The sequence below is a fragment of the Gouania willdenowi genome, chromosome 6, assembly GCF_900634775.1.
Source record: "Gouania willdenowi chromosome 6, fGouWil2.1, whole genome shotgun sequence".
In the NCBI taxonomy this organism is placed as follows: Eukaryota; Metazoa; Chordata; class Actinopteri; order Blenniiformes; family Gobiesocidae; genus Gouania; species Gouania willdenowi.
In genome coordinates this window covers 66,892,792-66,913,721 of record NC_041049.1, presented here as the reverse complement: position 1 = coordinate 66,913,721, position 20,930 = coordinate 66,892,792, and the positions used below count along the sequence as shown (strand labels likewise).

Sequence of the window (20,930 nt, the reverse complement as noted above, 5' to 3'; positions counted from 1 at the left end):
GTGTTTTACACATATTTATTGAAATTATGGAGCTGTGTGCTGTTGACAATCACAGAGTTCCGCGAAAAGAGTAAATCTACACATTTCAAGGTTGAAGCAGAATGTTGATTATTAATGAGGAGTTTGGACTGCAATTGTGTGATTTTCCTTTCATTTAAATGATTGTATTTAGAGAATATGATACAAAACATGGGATGAAATTTCTTTAAAATCAAAAGTAGCTTTAAGGCAATAGAGTTTAAACAAAAAAAACCCCCTCTCAGGTAGAGACAATGCTTCGTTTGAGAGATCAGTTTCCAGCTTTGGCCGCTGTTGCTGCCAACTGTTCCAGCTTCTGCGGGAGGGTCACGGTGACAAAATGGACGCGGTCCTTCCTCAGTTTCTTCTTGACAGTCTGAGCCTGGCCCAGCTCCATATACTCCTGCTTCTGTCGCTCATACTGGGGCCAGCTGACCAGACCAGGGCCATTTGGAGAGCTGCAGAGGCATTGATGTAAGAGCATTAGAGTAATCTGAGCAGCAAAGCAAAACTCTTACATGAATAATTTACCAAACACTGAATTAAAAATGAATGAATTATACAAAAATGACCTCTAAAAATACACTGTGCTATCAATATGATACACTGTTGTTATGATAGGCCCAAACTTCTATGGTTAGTCTCATTGTTGATGGCAATTTTATCAGAAAGGACAGCAGTTTCCAACACTGAAGTGTCAGGTCCCATAGCTCTCTGTAGCTTTAAAGGGGCAGTAATATGAAAACAAGTTTGGATGAACTACGGCCGGGCCCATGGAACATCTACGCGCTGAATAGCATGTACCACGTTCGCGAGAATTCAGTCAAATGACTTGCTTCCACCGAGTAAAAAAAGGTCTCAGAGAGGCTCTTGACATCCGCTCATAGAATACATATTGATATGTGTCAATGATTCGGTACCACCAACTGTTGCAATATTTGACTCACAAATAAATGAGAAAATGACTGTGTGCGAGACATAATTATAATCTACGTTGAATTACCTTTGAAACGATATATCACACAACAATGTTACTATAAAATTTGGAAATTACCGGAAATGGGGGGTGGGCCCCCGGGGCCCCATTTCAAACAAAGGGCTCCGAGTGTCTCATCATATTCATTCATAGAGTATTCATAACAAACTGCATTCCGATCTAATGAGAACTAACGGAGGAGTAGTTATTTGAAAAATGGGGCCCCCTGGCTCCCCCATGACACGTACGGGGTAATGGGCCCTATTTATGTATTGGTATGCGTCAATGATTCGGTACCACCAAACGTCGTAATATTTGACTCGCAAATAAATGAGAAATTGGGCTCAGAGTGTCGATGTGTGCACATCCATAGATTATAGCTACCAAATTTCTGCCCAATCCTTTCACAAATAACAAAGGAGTAGAGTTTTTAACTAGTGTACACAACAACAACAACAAGAAGAAAATGGTGAGTGGAGTTTTGAGTCCGGTAGCGTGGCCTAAAAAATCACTTTGAAATGGTTTTGCTACAGTGATTTACATTCTTTTAACCTCATTCAGAGAGACAAAGATGGTTCTGTTTCCTCCCTCCCTTGTTATTCCATACTTTGTAAAAAAGTCAGCTCCAAATGGGTGAGGTGGATTTTTCCCCACTAATAGTCATAATGTGGAAACTCCTCTTCCCGACAAGCCTGACTCCTCCTACCCTACATAGGAATGTGAGCTCCTCCCTCTCAAACTACCTCACAGGTAAAACAAACATAGCAAAGTTGGGTTGATTTTACAGTTAATGTCACAGTTAACATTTATACGTTCAGTTTGAAGATAATCCGAAGTGTAACGTGAGCGCTCACAATCAGTTTCACTTTTAGTAGCTGTTATATCGCCTCGTATCACCTTTATGGGATGATCTGACGTGTTTCTGACCCAATGCAATGCAGCGGATGGACAAACCAATGCAATATCACCTTAAATTGATTATTTCTGTGGTCAGAAGAGGTGAGGATGACAAGAAGGCAACGTAGCAGCTCATATGAGTGTTTCAAACAGCTGACTGTTGAGAGTTTACTTCCCTGTGGCGCAGCACGAGCGCTTAACATCAGTTTAAATTTTAGCAGCCGTTATATTGCCTCGTATCGCTTTTATGGGATGAAAATTGACGGACTGTACTGCCCACGTCTGTCCAGCCAGCTCCTGGTCCATCACATCGCCGTCTTTTCTTTTTTAAAGCTCTTTTTTGCTGAGATTTGCGAGTGTCTCTCCACTTCCAGGTTTTTCTTCTTCGTCCGTTATAATGGCGACACTTCAGTGTTCTTCTTCTAATTTGTACGTTGCATTTCCGGGAACAAGACCCCGATGTGTCGTGTATGAACGTACAGTGTGAGCAGTCAGATTGTGTCAGAGTCTCGGACCGTATAGTGTGAGAACATGAATCGTGAGCTGGAGCTGAGTACAACGATTGAAAAAATTGCACAGTGTATCCCAGCCTTTACTGAAGCAGCGTGAGTTTTTACGACTACTCATGCACGAAGGCCCAAGAAACAGCCTTTTTTTAGGAATTGTCTGAAAGTGACTTTTCAGAGGGTTAAAACTCCAGAAAATAGGTGAGTTTGTATAAAAATAAACCTCAAATAGTATGTAACAAATGAAGATGGGTGAAAAAAAGCATCATACTGGACCTTTAATGTACTGTATCTAACTTACCCGTTTCGGGCAAAATTTGCCCAGTAGGCCATCATAGTCCGACAAACCTTTATATCCTCTTCTGTGATGATGCCTGATAGCCCAACAGAGAGATCACTGCATTAACAACACATGTGACCCGAGGATGTTCACTTCTACAATCATTAGAACCTGTTCACACTTCTCAGAGAACATTTCCTACCTATGATCTTTACGTGGTCATCCCAGAAACAAGCACCAAACATCACGCCAACATCATCTGCATGATCCGCCTTCACGAAGCTCGGTCTGCTTTGTTTGAGCACCTCAGGTTGGTACACAAACTCGTAGACATACACAGGAACACCCGCGTCTGCACATTTCAATCAAATCTCAGCAGGGCCTAATCTGAGATGATGTAAACTCGAGTGCAGCTTTTTCAGAAATTTGTTTGAAATTTAATCAGAGGAGCAGAAGACACGCAGTTTTTAAAGTATTTATTTGAGTCTGACCTGAGTGGTATCCTGCTACCGTGACGACCGGCAGTGTCATCACCAGATCTCCAAGGATCTCTGTGAAACCGTCTCGGATCTCCTCAGGTGTTTTGGCATTTTTCAAGTATTCGTCTGTAATGAGACCATTTGCCATGGACACCTGAAACAAAACAAAAAAAAACAGATAATTTGTTGTTTTTTCTACTATAATAAAACTGGGAGGTCATGCCAGAGGTATCCCAATGCCTCTGGAGAAGTGTTATAAATTATATTGTTCTTACTCATACACAATATAGGATAAAACAATATCGTCCCAAGCCATGCGACAGTACTCACTCACATGTGCTATAACTTAGAGAGACACAGCACTGCATAAAGAAAAAATAAATAAAAACATTGCAAATTCAATCAAATTATCTGGTATCAAACCTAAAAAAAAATCAGTCAATGACATAAGCTTTCAAAATCCTTAAAACAAGCACATATTTTTTGCCCCCTAAAGACTAAAATTGGGCTTAAAACTGATAAAATTCCTAAAATCAATCCATGTTCTAAGGTGAACAGGTAGGGGATTAGAACCGACAACCCTCCAGTTACAAGCCTGCTTCCTTAATTATTAATCAACCACTGCCACAGAACAGGGCAGAAAAAAGCAATGAAAACCCACCTGTTTATGATTGGTTTACTTTAAATTAAAATGACAATCTTTTGATTAATTCAAGAGTTGATTTTAAGAAATTACACAAAAAAGAATTTTACTTTGAATTAAGGCACAAAAGCTCTAATTTAATATCATTTTAACTTTCCAATACAATTACTGAAGTCAACATCAAAAAGAAGAACCAAAAAAAGATGTTGCAGTGTTACATGTCCTGCAAAGAAAATAAACAACCTTTATTAACCTGTTATTGTTTCACGACAGTCATAAATGTAGAAATTGTAAAAGTTATAATATATGTAATAATCTTGTTGCTCTGTGAGTTTTTATCATAAAGTCATTTAATATCATGTTTCTGGTTCATTCTAGCTGTTCATTTAGTTGGTCTTTAATCTTTAAAAAAAGCAGTCATTTTTGATAGAAAGGGATTTTTTTTTAACTAAGAATAATACTTTTTTTTTTTTTTACTTTTCTGAAAGTTTTATTTTACAGCTGGTCACATGAGCACTTGATATGGTCCTATCTCTTCAAAACAAAGCTGAATTATTATTTTAGCTCTGTATCCATTTGTTTATACTGTATTTTGCAGCTGTTTGTATTTTATTATGCAGTTAAGGACCTGAATATGAAGTTGTACATTTTGGCCTTGCTCTAATATATAATGATGAATGTTAGTGTAGATGATGAATCTAGTGTAGTTAAAATAAAAACTGCAGACTAGGATGGCAGCCACACTGAGCCTTACCCCTGATGGGTTGAACATGTTGACCACAGCCAGTGTTGACTCTCTACTCATGCCGTTCTCCCACCCTGGGGGGGCAAAGCTCTGCAAGTATGAGAAGAAGAAGAAGAAGAAGAAGAAGAAGAAGAAGAAGAAGAAGAAGAAGAAGAAGAAGAAGAAGAAGAAGAAGAAGCTTTAAGAGGATATCTACTGTCACTGAGGAATAAAATAAGATCAAGACCTTAGGCAGGAGCCATCCAAACTCATGGTTAGTGATGCCCATCATCACCGGGACCTTCAGCACCTCTTTTTTCTTCAGAAGCTCACCGGCTGTGTCTGTCAGAAACACACCGTCCACCACAGCACCCAGAAAAATCGTCATCTGACCACAAAACAAAACACACATAAAACAAGAGCAATCAAATGTGTAAACATGAAAAATGCATCTAAATATAAAAGTTAAATCTAAATGTAAAAGTTAAATCTAAATGTAAAAGTTAAATCTAAATGTAAAAGTTAAATCTAAATGTAAAAGTTAAATCTAAATGTAAAAGTTAAATATAAATGTTAAATCGGTCACCAAGTGTAAAGCTAAATGTTTGGGCGGGGCCTCATGATTGACAGGCACTGACCCCCCCACACCCCCCCACACTTTGCATAATTTCATTTTGTTTATTTTTTTCATTTAAATTTTTCATTAACATTTAGCTTTACACTTGGAGAGTGATTTAACATTTATATCTAGATTTAACATTTAGATTTAAATTTAACAATTAGATTTAGATTTCACTTTTGGATTTAATATTTAGATTTAAATTTTAGATTTATATTTAACATTTTGATTTAATATTTAAATTTAGATTTAACATTTAGATTCAGATTAAAATTTAGATTAATATTTAGATTTAGATTTAACATTTAAATTTAGATTTAACATTTAAATTTAGATTTAACATTTAAATTTAGATTTAACATTTACATTTAACATTTACATTTACATTTATTTTTCAAGTGTATACATTTTCAACAATGATATAAAACATGCTGTTTTACATGAATTTCGGTCTCAAAGGAAAGAAAAATTAGCTAAAGGTGAGGAAAGTGAGCTAAATGTTCAAAATATGTTGGTTATGAAATATCTTTGCCAGATATTGGCAGACAAACAAATCAATAAAATAACGTGGGTAAAAACTTAACCTCCTTGGCAGAGAACACTACTAGAACTATCATCACTATTGCAGTGTGTGAGTACAGTCTGCCCTCTAGTGGCTTAAAGTATATCACACAAAATGTATGACAAAATAAATTCACTGGTATTCATGTTATTTTGTGAGGAACTTTGTACTGAAAATGATGTCAACTTAACCACTCCGTCACCTTTTTCGTAGTTGCTATTATTTCCTCTTGACTTTTCCCTCTGATGCAGCGCGTCATTTGTTCAGTGCTGCTTTGGTCACATCCACTCAGGTTGGCAACAATCTGAAAAAATCATAACGGTAAATAAAACATGCATCTCACAGTGCCTTAAAAAGCAGAAGTGACTGCTTTGTTAATAGACCACAGGTGAGTGAGCAGACGAGTCGACTAGAAAACTCGAAAAGAAGAAACTACGGTTAAATGATCAACGATGAAATATTTAGTAAAAGAAAAAGTTAAAACAAACTTTATATTTTTGCCTGAAAATAATCAGAAATCCAACTTTACCCACAGGATAAATTAATTTATGTTTGTGATACTTTATTTTAAATAAACTCCTTCTGTAGAGACAAACTAATGTGGGGCCCATAGTAAATGTGAGGTACACAAATGGGCAGCGACGACCATACAAGTGTTATCAGTTGGCCTACAGTAAATTACATTTTATTATTATTTCACTGTATTGTTTACCATTGAATTCAAACTAAAATGTCAAATTCTGAGCATTGGAGTCTCTGCTTTTACTACTTCTCAGAACAGATTGAAACAGTTAGCTGATCGCTGAGTGCGTCCTAACCCTTTCCCTAAACAGGCCACACTACAGAACTCACTCACACATGCTGTCTCTTAGAGGAGAAAAAGCCAAAAAGTGACACAAATTGTGAAGCTGTTAATAAATGTCACTGTGTGGCATTTTGCATCAGCAAATTTAACCGAGAATAAAAAAATTTGAGTTTTATATCGTATATCACCATATTGAGTACATTTTTGTTTGTCCATATCACCCAGTCGTACTGTACAGTGTTGATATGATTTTTGTCAATAAAAAGCAGCAGAATGAATAAACAAAGGTGATGTGAGTCAGTGACTTCCTGACTCGCTTCTCTGATCTTTTCCAAAATGTGGTTTTCATGTTCACTTGCCAAACACTGGCGATATTAGCTCTTCTCTCTTTTTGCTCGTTTCCACTGGGAAAAAGTACCTCCTCCGTGGTACCTGGTGCTGCTTTTTTATTACCTCCTTTGTTAAGGTTCCATAAAAGGCTCAAAGCAGACACTGACTGGTTCAGAGAATCATCACAGCATAGAGTCATCAACTCACGCACAGAGAGGAAGCATTTGATTGATATTAATTCTTGAGGATGGCAGCAAAAAAGTGCAATCCGTGTAGTCTGTCAGGTTGGTCCTCAATGGAAGCAACAGTGTCTGGTCTCGAAAGTGAGGAGTGCGGGGCCGTGCAGAGCCAATGAAAATGCCAATGGAAATGCGCCAAAAGCAGACGATCCATGGAAATTAATTCTAAAATGTTTAGAGCGAGCTTTTATTTGCTGTGGAACACGTCTTTAAACACAAGTTGGGGTCTCATTTACATCCCAACGTCCAATATTCCTCCCTCATTAGGGATACCTTGCATTTCTACATTGCTGTTGTCATTAATATTATGACCACTAGAGGGTGCTAATTATTTCCTCTCCATGTACCTTATAGATAGTTTTTACCTGCGCAAAATGCAAAGGAGTGCGTGTTGTGTAGGTGCCAAGCGTCGCCACTCCACTTTGAAAAATGGCTCTGTGAAAAAGTCCTTCAGCTTGTGGAGACAGAATCTGTTTAGCAAAGAAACAAATGCAGGCATCAGTGATCATTATCGCTGATGTTCATGTGTAACCTTTGCCTTCTTTACCAAAATGGATGCACTGATGCCTCCTGCAGACTCTCCTGCTAATGTGACCATTTGTGGGTCGCCGCCAAAAGCGTCGATATTTTCCTGCACCCATTTCAGAGCAGCCAGCTGGTCCAGGAAGCCCCAGTTACCAACGGCGTGCTCGTCTCCAGTGCTTCAGAGGAGGCACAGTCATGTCATGTTGTGCACCGCATTAGGAAATGTTTTAGTGCAACTTACACCGGCTCACCTGAAGAATCCCAGAATGCCAAGGCGGTACTGAATAAGAACCACCACCATGTTTTCATATGCAGCCAAAGGGGCGCCGTCAAACTGGGAGGCTGCTCCCATCACAAGGCCTCCTCCATGGATCCACACCAACACCTAGAACAGATCAGAGCAGCTCCTGTTGAAAACACTCCCCTACTGTGTTTCTAAAGTCACCCACTCCCTAAAAATAACATGCTTTTATAAATAAAATCACAAGCTAGAACATGAAAGTGTTGTACGGTACTTGTTTAAAAGTTTGCTGAGACTTTTTTGTCATCACTGCTGTCACTTCCTTTGTATTCTTATGCTGATTGTGGTTTTTGTGTCTCTTGTACAACACATGGTAAACATTAAAGACAATGTGGGATGGAGAAGACGCCAGATCATTTCAATCATAATTGAATATACCTATAATTTCAATCAGAATTATTAATGCTTTTTCAAAGTTATTTTAGTCGACTATAAAAACTTCCACTTTTCCAGTGAAGTTTGGATTTGTACTCCATGAAATAGCAACTCATTTTTAAGTCTTTTAGAGTATTTTCATGTACACGCGATAATACTAAGAGATGCACTTTGTCCTGTATTTCTGTAAAATCAAAGCAGACTGTTAACAGTCAGTAGGATTATGGAAGAATTTGACAAATCCATTAGAAAGTGATCATCTTATTGTTTGCTTTTTTGAAAAATGTACTTTATCCTAATATTTGGTCTATATTTTTCTCATTTGCATTGTGATATTCCACGTTACTGCACATTTGCAGACCATCTTATATAAACTACACTGTGCCTTTATGATTTCCTTTGATTCTGCTGAAAAAGTGAAGAGATCAAGCACTGTGACCAGTCATTGCAGTACGTACACAGGGAGTAGGGGGCGGGCCTAAGAGCTGAGATATATCTAACATAATTTCATTTGATGGTAAGCACACCAAATCTGTTTGAACTGTGTTAAAGTGCAGTGGTTCAAACAAACATTTCAAAACCAGAATCAGTCAATAATAAAACAGTAAAACACCTTTGTGCAGCGGTGGACTGGGACCAAAATCCAGCCCTGACATTTTCTGTCCAGACCAGCCCACGACATTATCATTATCATATTATCATAATGAGTCTCTGCTGCTCAACATGTGGCTCTTTATGTCTTCATTTTCATTATTAGTCCCCCAGAAATTCTTAAAAGGGGGAAACTTTTTAACCCCTTTTCCTTTCACCATTTTGCAACTTCCTTTGACCCAGTTTTGCCCCTTTTCAAACATTTCGGACACTGTTTTCAGACTTTAGCTGCCTTTTGCCAATAAATATAAATGTTTTCCTATTTTTTGTCCATTTTTGCTAATTCCTTTTGACACTTTTATCAAATTTTAGTCCTTTCTTTAATTTTTTTGGCCACTTTTCATCCAAATAAGCTAACTTTTGCACAATAAATACCACTTATTTCCTTTTTTTCCTACATTTTGCCTCTTAAGTTCCACATTTTTGCCCTTTTTCACTATTGTTTGCCACATTTTGCCCCTTTAAGCTACCCTTTGCATAACATATCTGGCTCCTCTTAATTTGCCCATTTTTGGCTACTCTTGACTGCTTTTGACCAATTTTAGTCACTTCACTCTTTTCTTGGCATGTTTTTGCCACTTCTGGACCATTTTTGGCCACCTGTTACCATGTCTGCCTCCATTCGCTCGTCAAAAAACCCCCAAAAAAACACGTAGCAGACCCAACCGGCCCACTTCAGGTCGACGGCCCACCGAGACAATGCCCAGTATGCCAGCTGACCAGTCCACCCCTGCCTCTGTGTTAACTATAGTAACATCTACCTGAATTGTTCCCCCTGTCCTACTCATTCTGAAATAAGACATCTTCCATAACCAGAAAAACCTCCTCCCATTGTCCTGTGGTCCAGTTCTGAAACCCCAATGTCCACTGTTGGTGATTTTGGCTGGTGATTAGCGTCCATGGCTTTGTTGTCACCATATGTCCATAAATATAAAGCTAATGACCAATGTTCTCTTCTGTTTTCAAAGACAAACTCCTAAAACTAGTTTGAAACTCTCCCACCAGGACAGAGCGTGGTAGACACAGAGTGGCAGGAGGAGCAGATGGAGAGGAAAAGTGTGCGAGAGGTCTTGTAAATAAAAACTGATGATGACTGCGAGGTGTATTGGGTTTATCATGTCATGAATGACCCAACAAATGTCAAACCATGATTTCCTATTGCCAATGAACACATGCACATTTTATCACTACATCATTTTTTTTCAATCACAGATATGTAATTAAAAAAAAAAAAAGTCTCGTCACAACATCAATAATTGGTATCCAGACACGTGGCTCTCTGTAGGATTCTGTGTTGCCAACAAAACAAGAACACAAATGGATCTTTGAAAAACTGTATCACTTGGTGGTGAAAACTGGTGTAAATATTGTTTTGTGAGCAGGATGCTGGATTGACTCCAGGAAGAATAGCTGTACTTGTTACAGCTAATGGAGATCACAATAAATACAATACAATTTACTGGTTCAATAAACGGGAAGAGATTAAAATTCTGATGTGGCTGGTTATGATTTACAGTCCGCATAAACAGGACTGAATCATAACATAACATAACATAACATAACATAACATAACATAACATAACATAACATAACATAACATAACATAACATAACCACGAGAGTGGACATGGGCTCGTCTGTGAACGGTCGCATTTACAGACCTTGGAGTCGCTGTTAGCTTACCAATAAACAGGAGTGAGGCCCAAGGCCAAGGCAGGCTGACTTATACTGTATCATATTTTTCTGCAGTCAGTGTCTTCTCCTCGTCCTTCTCTCTCTGCTCTGTTTCAGGTGTCGTGAAGCTGATGATGTCATTTCCTGATCTGTGGTTCACGGCTCAACTAGTCTGAGACACTCTGATGTTCTATCTCTCTATCCTGTTCTGTTGGTCCTTCTGTCCATTAACCCCAACCAGTCCACGCAGATGGCTGCCACCTCTGAACCTGGTTCTAACGGAGATTTCTTCCTATTAAAAGGGAGTTGTTTCTTCCCACTGTCGCTAAATGCTTGTTCATGTGGATCTTGTTGGGTTTTCTCTTTCTTATTATGAATTTTATATTTTGATAACCGCATAGAGATGACTTTGTTGTAAATTGCACCATACAATTAAAGTTGAATTGATTTGAATTGATGCCAAAAACACACAAAATGTATTAATTAATGCTCAAATTGTTCATTTTTAAAAAGCTGACATGAATGTTGATAATATGGCCCTCAAATCAGATACAATCACACTTTTTTTGGCCCCCAATTTTTAGAAATGAAAAGTTTGAGCTAGTGTAAATAGAGGTTTGAACTATCAAATCAAATTATTAAATTGACTATGTTTCTAATGTACAGTAGGAATTTATCAATTCACCACTTTAAAGCTACAGCCCTCAGAAATCATAAAAAGTCAACAGTTTCCTAAAAAATATAGATTTTGATTTTATTTTATTTATTTATTTATTTTTACACTTCCTTGTGTCATGCATGCATTTTCTACTACTATATTTCAGCTCACTCCCCTCTGAGTCACATTGAAGCATTGCTTAGATGGCTGTGTGCAGTGTGTGTCCCTTACCGGCAGTTTGTCTCCTCTCGACGCCTCCGCTGGGGTGTAAACATTGAGGTAGAGACAGTCCTCAGACACCCCAGGTGGGGTGAACTCCATTAAAATGGTCTTGGAGAAATTCACCACAATTTCTGCATCCTGAACGCACCTGATACACAGACAGAGGAGATGTATGCATACCTGTGTGTGAGACTTACAGCAGAGGTTCTAAACTACTAGGTTAGCAATAGACAACCTATTCAGTGAATGCTCTTTAGTATAAAGCTGAATAACATAACTTTGTTACGAATTTGTGTCAGTAATGTCAATGAAGTCATCAGCATTTCCTTATTACTTTCAAAAACGGTCGGAAATGGTTTTCAGAAGTATGTTGGTCACCGTGTTTGTGTGTCTGTTTGGGTACATGATAACCTGAAAAGTTAGGAACAGATTTTGATGACATTTTTAGGAAAACTGATAAATGGGATGAGGAACATGTGATTACATTCTGGTGATGTTCTGGCTACCAAAAGGAAAAAAATAAGTGTGTTTAAAGTATTTAAAGCAGGCATTTATTATTGATTAAATAATTAGATAATTTACATTTTTGGGGGTTTAGTAATTTTTTTAGTTAACAATGATAATTATACTAAATATTCTCAGCAACTCACAAAACGACAACAAAGAGAAAAATATACTGAAGAATGAAAAGACACAAAAACACAAAGAGAGAATACCAACTATTACCAGCAACACACAAAATGGCAACAAAAACACACTAAATGAGAGAAAAATACACAAGTTCCCAACAAAACACACAAAATGACTCAAAAAAACACACAATAATGATGGAAATGATCTCGATTAAAATGTTCTAATGTTCTAATCAGACAAAGGGGGTACTTGGATTCAGAAATAAGAGAAAGAGGGTATGTTAGCCAAAAAAGTATTTGGAGGCTCTCACATGGGTGGCTGATGAGTGCTATCCCTCTCGCCCTCCCAAGGCTCCACAGCTTGAGGAGCGGCCAGGCGGAGGCTCCCCACTGGGGGCTGTGCGTAGGGGATGCTCAGATACTTCTTCAACCGCCTCTCTGTACCTTTAACGGTGACGTATCCACCTCTGAGTCGGCCATGATTCAGGGTGATCACGAGGTCATCCGCTGCTGATAGAGACAACCAAAGTTAACATGGACACACATAATATCTAATAAAAATTGTGGTGATGAAGTTTTCAGGGAGAGGACGACATCAATATTCTTAGATTTTTATATGATTGTTTTCCGTAAACAATGCGGGTTTCAGAATTTGTGGGCGCACGGTGGATTAGTGGTTAGCACGTCCACCTTGCAGCAAGAAGGTCCTGGGTTTAAGCCCTGGGGTGGACATTTAGGTCCTTTCTGTGTGGAGTTTGCATGTTCTCCTCATGCTGCGTGGGTTTCCTGTGACTGTTATTGACTGGAGTTTCTAAATTGCCCATAGGAGTGAATGGGAGTGTGAGTGGTTGTCTCTCTGAATGAATGTCGCCCTGCGATGAACTGACGCCCCGTTCAAGGTGTATTCCCGCCTAGCGCCCAATGTGAGCCAAAGATAGGCACCAGCAGACCACCGCGACCCTAAAATAGGACATAGCGGTTTGAAAATGGATGAATGAATGGCTGCAATCATCAAATAATGATGACATTTGTACATTTTAGAGTAACTGAAATATGTAGTGATTTACATAATTCATGTTTTCCTCCAACAAGCCAAATTGGACGTTCCAACGGGCCAGATTCTGCCTGCGACCCTTGTGGTTGAAACACTTGTACTAGACTAACTGACTGTTTGACTGGTCAAACTGGAAGACTGGTAAAAAAAAAATAATCCAAAAACCACAGCGATCCATCAACCTGCAGTCAGTTTTAAAACATTCCTTAGTGCAGGGAATGCAAACAGGAGCAGAAGCACACCTGAGTGGAAACACTCAACACAGACATACTAACAAGACTGGGTGTGTTGAAACAAATGGGACTCTTAAAGTTAAAAATAAAATATCTTTAAATCCAACATTTGTGCATGCTAATCTTTGCTGCATTGGTGTTTGTAAGCAGAAACACTCATTTGTGTAACTTGTTCTGTAAGATATGGTTTTATTGGCTGAATACTTTAGTATTTTGCTGCAGTGATGTGACTCAGTGTGAAGTGTTTTCTTACCTGGAGCTGCCTGAGTGATCAGAACCAGGGCCCACAGCAGGAGAACAGTCACCACAGCTCTTCTCATCCTGAGCACTAACAATGACTGACAGTGTCCCTGCAGACAAAATACCTTGTTATTCAACCTCCCTCCCTCGCTCTCTGGGACCTCCCCTCTACACACTCAAACAGTCACAGGATTACAGGAACTTCATCCCCATTGATTTGACCTCTTCGCTGCTCTTTGATTACATCACAGCTGCAAAACATCTGCGCACAGCTGAGTTGACTGGGTAGTAAACAGACGCTGTTCTCCTGCTTCCAGGAAAAAACAGGGGTGTCACGTGTGCACGGCATCAAAATTTACCTTCATGCTAAAAGTAAGAAGGGGTGAGGCGATCTTATCAGCGTCTCCTGGCTTCAGTGTCAGTGCAGAGTATCGACTTGTGTATTCTATATCAAATATTTTGGGGATAAAAACACAAATGAGAGTCAGACCTATCTGTTTCAGAGTTCAAAGTATAGCCTGCTGGGTTTTGAGTGTCCTGGATCAGAGAAAACCACAGAATTAAACGCCATGAATGCAAATAACTGCACATTGTTTCTATTATAATGTGTGTGGGTGGGCAGCTATGACTTAATGAAAAGCACTAAATAAACTATTTAATGCTCTGTTGGTCAGTTTTACATGCGAGTAGTGTTTGTAATGCTAAATGAGCCTCTGTTCTAATAGCTTTAGTAGCACAAGGTACATACCTGAACTAACGTCAGTAAGTTTCAGTAAAGGAAATACTTTATTAATGTGTGCTAATGTATGAAGATGTAATTTTAAGGGATTCATGTTTTATTTATTTTTTTCATGTTTTTAAGTTGGAATTGTGTGTTGTTTGGTTTGTGTGTGTGTGTGTGTGTGTGTGTGTGGGGGGGGGGGTTCCTCTCCTTCTCTCTGTCTGCACTCAGGTGTGCCCAATCTTCATGATTGCCTCCGTTCACTATTAAAGCTGTACTTTAACTCCAAACAGTTTTTGTGTTATTCACCTTTCTTTACCTGATCTAATCTGTGGACTTCTGGTGTTTCTTAAATTCCTCACTTTGATTATTTTCTGCAGCAAAGGACCTTTTTTTTTTTTTTTTTTTTCACCTCCACTCTATTGTTTGTACTTTGTTGGTTTGATTTTTCAGTGATGGATTTTATTGATAACCCCTCGTTTGTCAACATGTCTACATTTCTGACCTCTGTACTTTGTTCAGACACTGCACCAGTGTACTGTAACGGGATAAAACAAAGCTCTGTGAAGCCCAAAATCAATTTAAAGCAGTCTGGTTTAATAAGTGTTTATTACAATGTAATATGGTGACATCTGCTGGTCAAACTTATAAAATATAGTCCTTAATTCATGCAAAGGCAGGAAAATGTCATAAATCTTGAAAACTGATAAATGTTTAATGGTTCATTTAATGTCTAGTTATGGGAGGAAGCCAGGGTACCCTGAGAAAACCCACGCAAGTACAGGGAGAACATGTAAACACACAGAAATCACCCAAGTATGCACTCCATGGAGGCTTGAGGTGAATGTGCAAACCACTACACCACGTGGTATTTAAATTATGTTGTTTCAAAATAAGTCTTTAAAACTTCTTTTAACTTTGCAAGCGTGAAATGTTCAATGTCGATTGTTGCAAAATATGTTTTTTTTTTCAATATTTTCCCACTACTATCAGCATTTTGTGAATTTGGTATTTCTACCACTATTACAACAACACAGTGGCTTTATTATATTTTGTCATCAGAATCAGAAAAGTCTTTATTGTCATTGATCACAGGTGAACAACGAAATTATGACGGACTACTCCCTCCCCAGTGCAGTCATGAAAAAATATCTAAATATAAAAATGCCTAAAATATAAGAACAATAAATATAAAAACTGTAAACATTTACACCCTGTAAATAACCTCCCCTATTGCAACCAATGAGAACCCTCCCCCCAACCATGTTGGTTGACCATGTTAGGTCATCAGCCACATGCACCCTGCTCTCACCATTTGTGGTTGGTTCGTCAGGAAGCTGTTGACCCACTCACAGATGAGATGTGGGAAGTCCTGGTCGGTCATCTTCTTGACCAGAATGTTCAGCAGGATGGTATTGAATACCAAGCTGAAGTCTATGAAGATCATCCTGACATAGTTCCCCTGTATCTCCAAGTGGTTTGCAGCGGTGTGGAGGATGGTGTCGGCCGTCGACCTATTTGCTTTGTAGGCACATTGGTGCTGGTTGAAGTCAAGGTTTTGTGGTAGGCAGGACTTGAGCTAATGGAGGATGGCCCTCTCGAAGCACTTCATGACTAGAGATGTTAGAGCCACCGATCTGTTGTCATTGAGCTGCTTATGGTGTTTTTTGGGGGACAGGAACAATGGTGGCTACTTTCAGACAGGATGGGACCATGACCTGTTTCAGGGAGGTGTTAAAGATCCTCGTTAGGACCCCTGAAAGCTGGTCAGCACAGGTCTTAAGTACTTTGCCGGGTATTCCATCTGGTCATGTCGCTTTGTGAGGGTTTACAGCCTTTAGAACCCTCTTCACTTGATATTCCTGCAGCTCAACCGAGTCAGTGCTGCTGGGGGGCTGTGAGGTTGGGGGTCTGGGTGGGGCCTCGCTGCCTCGAAGCAGGTGAAAAAGTGGTTCAGCTCTTCCACCAGCAAGGCATCAGCATTCCTGGCTCTCAGCAGTGACCGCACCTCAGCTGTCATCCCTGATCTGTTTTTCCACTGTGATGTTTTCGTGCAGGTCTTGATGTAGAACAGTACAGTCTCAGTGTATTCATCCAGGTCCAGGTGATCAAAGACAGTCCACTCAGTGTTATTGTAGCAGTCCTGCAGTCCTTCAGTCCTTTAGGCCAGATTCTAATAGGTCTTGTGGCTGGTCTTATTCTTTGTTTGAAGGCTGGGACCATGAGCAGCGAGATGTGTTCAAAAATGCTCAGGTGAGGGAGGGGTACAGACTTGTATGCCTCCTTCAGGTTACAATAGACGCTGTCTTATGTGTTTTCCCTCTGGTGGGGCCTTGTACATACTGCACAAACTTGGGTAAAACATTCTTTAGACATGATTGAATTCCCCAGCCACAATGAACACTCCCTTGGGATCAGCCTTCTGCAGTCTGCTTATCATGTCGTAGAGCTGGGAGAGAGCCATGCTAACATTAGCATCGGGGCTGATGTACACAGCTGTGGAGCACGACAGTTATCTCCCTCTGAAAATGGAAGGGCCTGCACATAACAGTCATAGCCTCAAGCTCGGGAGAGCAGTGGGTGTTTATGATTTTGCTCTCTGTACACCAGCTTTGATGCACGTAGATGCACAGTTTACACGATTTTTGTCTTACCGGAGTTGCTGGTTCTGTCGGAGCGGTGCATGGTGTGGTCCGCTAGCTGTACTGCCACATACGGTACGAGCGAGTGAAGCCAAGTTTCTGTTATTATTGTCACACAACAGTCACGAGTGTTGTAAACCGTTAGCAGTAGCTGCAGCTCGTCTGTTTTGTGGACCATAGATCTGGTGTTGGACAGAAGAATTCTTGGTAAAGCCGGTCTGTGGGGCTGCTTCCTTTGCATGGCAAGCAGGCCCACTCTGCACCCTCGCTTTTGTTGTCATTCCCCCGCTTCCTGCATCGCTTCCCGGACCCGATAACATAATTTAGAATGACGTTAAATTTATGATTTAATAACAATGTATTATCCATCCCCCTTCTTTTAATTACACCCCATACATTCACCAAACACACACAGTCACACAGGGGATCGGGAAGTGCCTCTCCATTGGGGAATGGAGAGGCACCATAACAGGGTGGTGGGTTGGTACACATATTTGGGCCTCTCCGGTGGGGGCCTGGCCCCTCTGTTGGTGGCTGGGCCACTGCATAGAGTAAAAGCACATCAAGATGGTGCGGTCGGGCGTGGCGGTGGGTCTCGGGGGGGCTTTGCCGGGGTTTCTCCTTGCGGGGTCTTTCCGGGCTGTGTCGGCCGGGTGGGGCGCGGGGGTGCCTCTCCCCCTTGGGTGTGGCTTGGTGCTTGCTTTGTCTCCTGGTGGCCTTGGGGGCGGGCCCCGCGGTGTGCGGGCCCGGGGCGGCCTGCCTCGCCGGTTTGGGGGGTGGGTGTGCTGGGGGGGTGCTGGTGTCCTCACCGGGGTTGGGGCAGGGTTGTTTGGCGCCTCGGGATGATGCTGTTTACTGGGGGGGCGGCGTTAGCTGTTCCGATGGTTGAGGTTGCTTTCGGCCGCCTGGTGGGTATGTCCTGCCATCTGCGGACTGGTGGGTGGGTCCGGGGCATCTTTGGCTGGGGGCTGCTGTCCCGCGCTGGATGTGTGCCGATGGGGTGCCTCCGTCCCCGCGGTGGGGGTCGCCGGTTGCTCGCGGGCTGGCGGGGGGCGCTGCCCCGTGGCTTGCGCTGTCCGGGGGGCGGCGGGCCCTGGGCTGCTGGCCTTGTGCCGTCTGGGGCTGTGCGGTCCTGCTGGGCTGTGGCCGGGACCTGGGCTGGGGTGGGGGGCGCGTCCCGGGGGGCTTGGCCCGGGGGCTTGCCCTTGGGGGGTCCTGGTCCCTGGGGGTACTCCTGGGGCCCGGGGCGCTTGGCCGGCTGGCCGGGCCGGTCCTGGCGGGGGTCTTCTGGGGCGGGTGGCGCGTGCCGCGCCCTTGCATACCTTCTGGTGCGGCCCCTGCTTGGGCAGTCCCCCGTGAGGCAGAGTGTCGGGGTGGGATTAGGGGGCCACATCCCGGCGGGGCGGTCTGGCTTGGCCTCTGGAGGGGGCCCTGGCTTTAAAGAACTGAAGCTCGTGGCGCGGGCGGCATCAGCATCTGGGGCGCCCGGGGGGGCTGGGTTGGGGTGCCTGGGGACTGGCGGGGGGACTCCCAGCGGCCCCCTGGTGCCTTATGCGGCTTGGGGTGTGGTCGTTCGCCCTGGGCGGGCTGCTCCTGGTGCTGCATCCATTCCGGGTCCTCCTGGCCTGGGGTCGGGTCCTTGCTGGCTCTGGGCTCACCGGCGGGTGCCCGCCGGCTGCCTGTTCGGCGTGGCTCTGGTCGTCTGCTGGGCGTGGGCTTTGGCTCCTCCGCTGGGGTCTCGGGCGGGGGGCTCTCTGGGCCCTCCCCTCGGGGGGCTGGGCGCGGGGGTGTGGGTGGTGGTGGGGGGGTGGGGGGCTGGGGGGCCTGGGGGTTGGGGGTTGGAGTCGGTGGCGTGGTGCGCTTGGTCCTTGGCTCCTTGGGGGCTTTTCGGGTGTGTATGGGGGGGGGCAATGGCAGCCTCTCGGCTTGGGACCTTGGGGGCGTTCGGGGGGCTGCTTGGCCGTGGGGTGGTCGCCGGGGGCCCCTAGATCTCTCGCTCTTTCTGCTGGCCCGACTGCTTCTTCGGGCCCGGGGGCGGCTCATGGGTTTTGCAGTAGCGGCTCTTGGAATCACATTTGTCATGGACGCACTGGCCTCGGGCTGTGGGATAACACTCATACTGGGCTCAACCATAGACACGTTGTTCCCAAATACCTGTTTTATGTAACTTCCACTCACTTCCTCCTCTGCTCACAGCCACCACCATTATTCCTAAGCCGCACACTGGTCACCAGACTGGCTTGATAACACAACAATAAGCACAATATACACAACCACAATTTCACATCACATCAAAAAAAAAAAAAAAAAAAAAAAAAAAAAAAAAAAAAAAAAAAAAAAAAAAAAAAAAAATAACAATGTATTATGTAAACACTAGATTTTCAAAGCTGCACAGATAATCTTTAGAGTTCGGCTAAATCAACTTTGCCTTTTCAGATTCACCCTTTGATATTTCCTAAATCATAGACAATGCTAAAGATTGGCCAGCAGATTTTGACAAACACTTATCACTCTGAACCTTTTTTATTTCCAATAGTTTCATTCTGATGTGGTGTTTCAGAGAGCTTTATTTTCTCTACCACTATATTTACCGACACAGATGCAAGCACACACCTGCATGGTATAAATATAGGGTATTGTTACACTTTACATGCAGGTTTTGGAACAAGAGAGCAATGTCAAACGTAGGGATAAAAACTGAGAACATGCAAATGTCAGGGCTTGTAAACAAATCATATTTCCCATATTTCAAGAATGTGGTGTTGCAAAACTCTCCTCCATCAAGTGACCCCATGATGAATGTACTCGGAGTCACAATCATTAAGCCTTTATTACAAAGTACAAGTTTACACATACAAGGAATTTGTTAAAATGAGAAATATCAATAATATAAAACACTATCAACAACAACTGTATGTAGGCGACCATTAAATTAAAAGAGATGAAAAGGGACAGGTTTGTAGAACAAAACAAACAAAACCCTGTATTTTGTTCATTCATGCTTAGATTTATGGGGAGCCGATTGTAAAGTTGCGCATGCTAAAATAAACAGCAACTTTTTGCAACATTTAGCAACAAACCATGTTTAATAAAGCTATATGAATTATTTGACTGTTACTTTTGACCAGATTTATATGTGGTGCAGAATGTAAAAACTGTGTTTCACTCTGTTTCTGTGTCACTGTTTCATAGCCAACGTATTTTTAACATTTGGCTCACTTTTGTTTCATTTGAGACAAATTCATGTAAAACAGCATGTTTTATATCATTGTTAAAAATGTGTTAACAGGAAAATCAAATCGAAATGTTATGTTTGAATCGAAATGTTAAATGTAAATCGAAATGTTAAATTTATATCTAAATGTTAAATTGGTCACCAGGTGTAAAGCTAAATGTTTAAAAATTATACGAAGTGGGCTGGTCAACGCCTGTCGATCACGAGGCCACTTTGTATCATTTCTAAACATTTAGCTTTACACTTGGCAACCAATTTAACATTTAGATATACATTTAATATTTAGATTTACATTTACATTTAGATTCAAATGTAACATTTAGATTCAAATGTAACATTTAGATTCAAATGTAACATTTAGATTCAAATGTAACATTTAGATTCAAATGTAACATTTAGATTTACATTTAACATTTAGATTTACATTTAACATTTAGATTTACATTTAACATTTAGATTTACATTTACATTTATTTTTCATGTGTAAACATGTTTAACAGTGATATAAAACATGCTGCTCTACATTAATTTCTGTCTCAAATTAAAGAAAAATGAGCTAAATGAGAGGAAAGTGAGCTAAAAGTTCAAAATAAATCTTTTGAATTTTGTAAAGCTTACTTTCTATTTTATACTTTTAAACCTGTTTTTATTCCTATGCACCTATTGTTGCACTTTGAGATTTGTTACAAA

At 41.3% G+C, this 20,930-nt stretch overlaps 1 protein-coding gene across 2 annotated transcripts; it reads right to left on the bottom strand.

Moving 5' to 3' along the window:
* ces3 (carboxylesterase 3) lies at positions 1-13,739 on the bottom strand. Of its 2 annotated transcripts, none has more exons than XM_028449968.1 (13): positions 13,656-13,739; positions 12,427-12,625; positions 11,493-11,631; positions 7,855-7,988; positions 7,626-7,779; positions 7,444-7,548; positions 5,907-6,008; positions 4,771-4,911; positions 4,554-4,634; positions 3,169-3,310; positions 2,880-3,029; positions 2,699-2,771; positions 1-476 (listed from the first exon to the last, which is right to left on the bottom strand). In XM_028449968.1, the coding sequence occupies exons 1-13, from the start codon at positions 13,720-13,722 to the stop codon at positions 290-292; spliced, it is 1,674 nt and encodes a 557-aa protein (XP_028305769.1). In that variant the 5' UTR covers positions 13,723-13,739; the 3' UTR covers positions 1-289. The 2 variants fall into 2 exon arrangements, with proteins under 2 accessions (XP_028305769.1, XP_028305770.1); XM_028449969.1 differs by having other exon boundaries at positions 290-476; positions 12,427-12,622; positions 13,656-13,730.
* Positions 13,740-20,930: the final 7,191 nt, after the last annotated feature.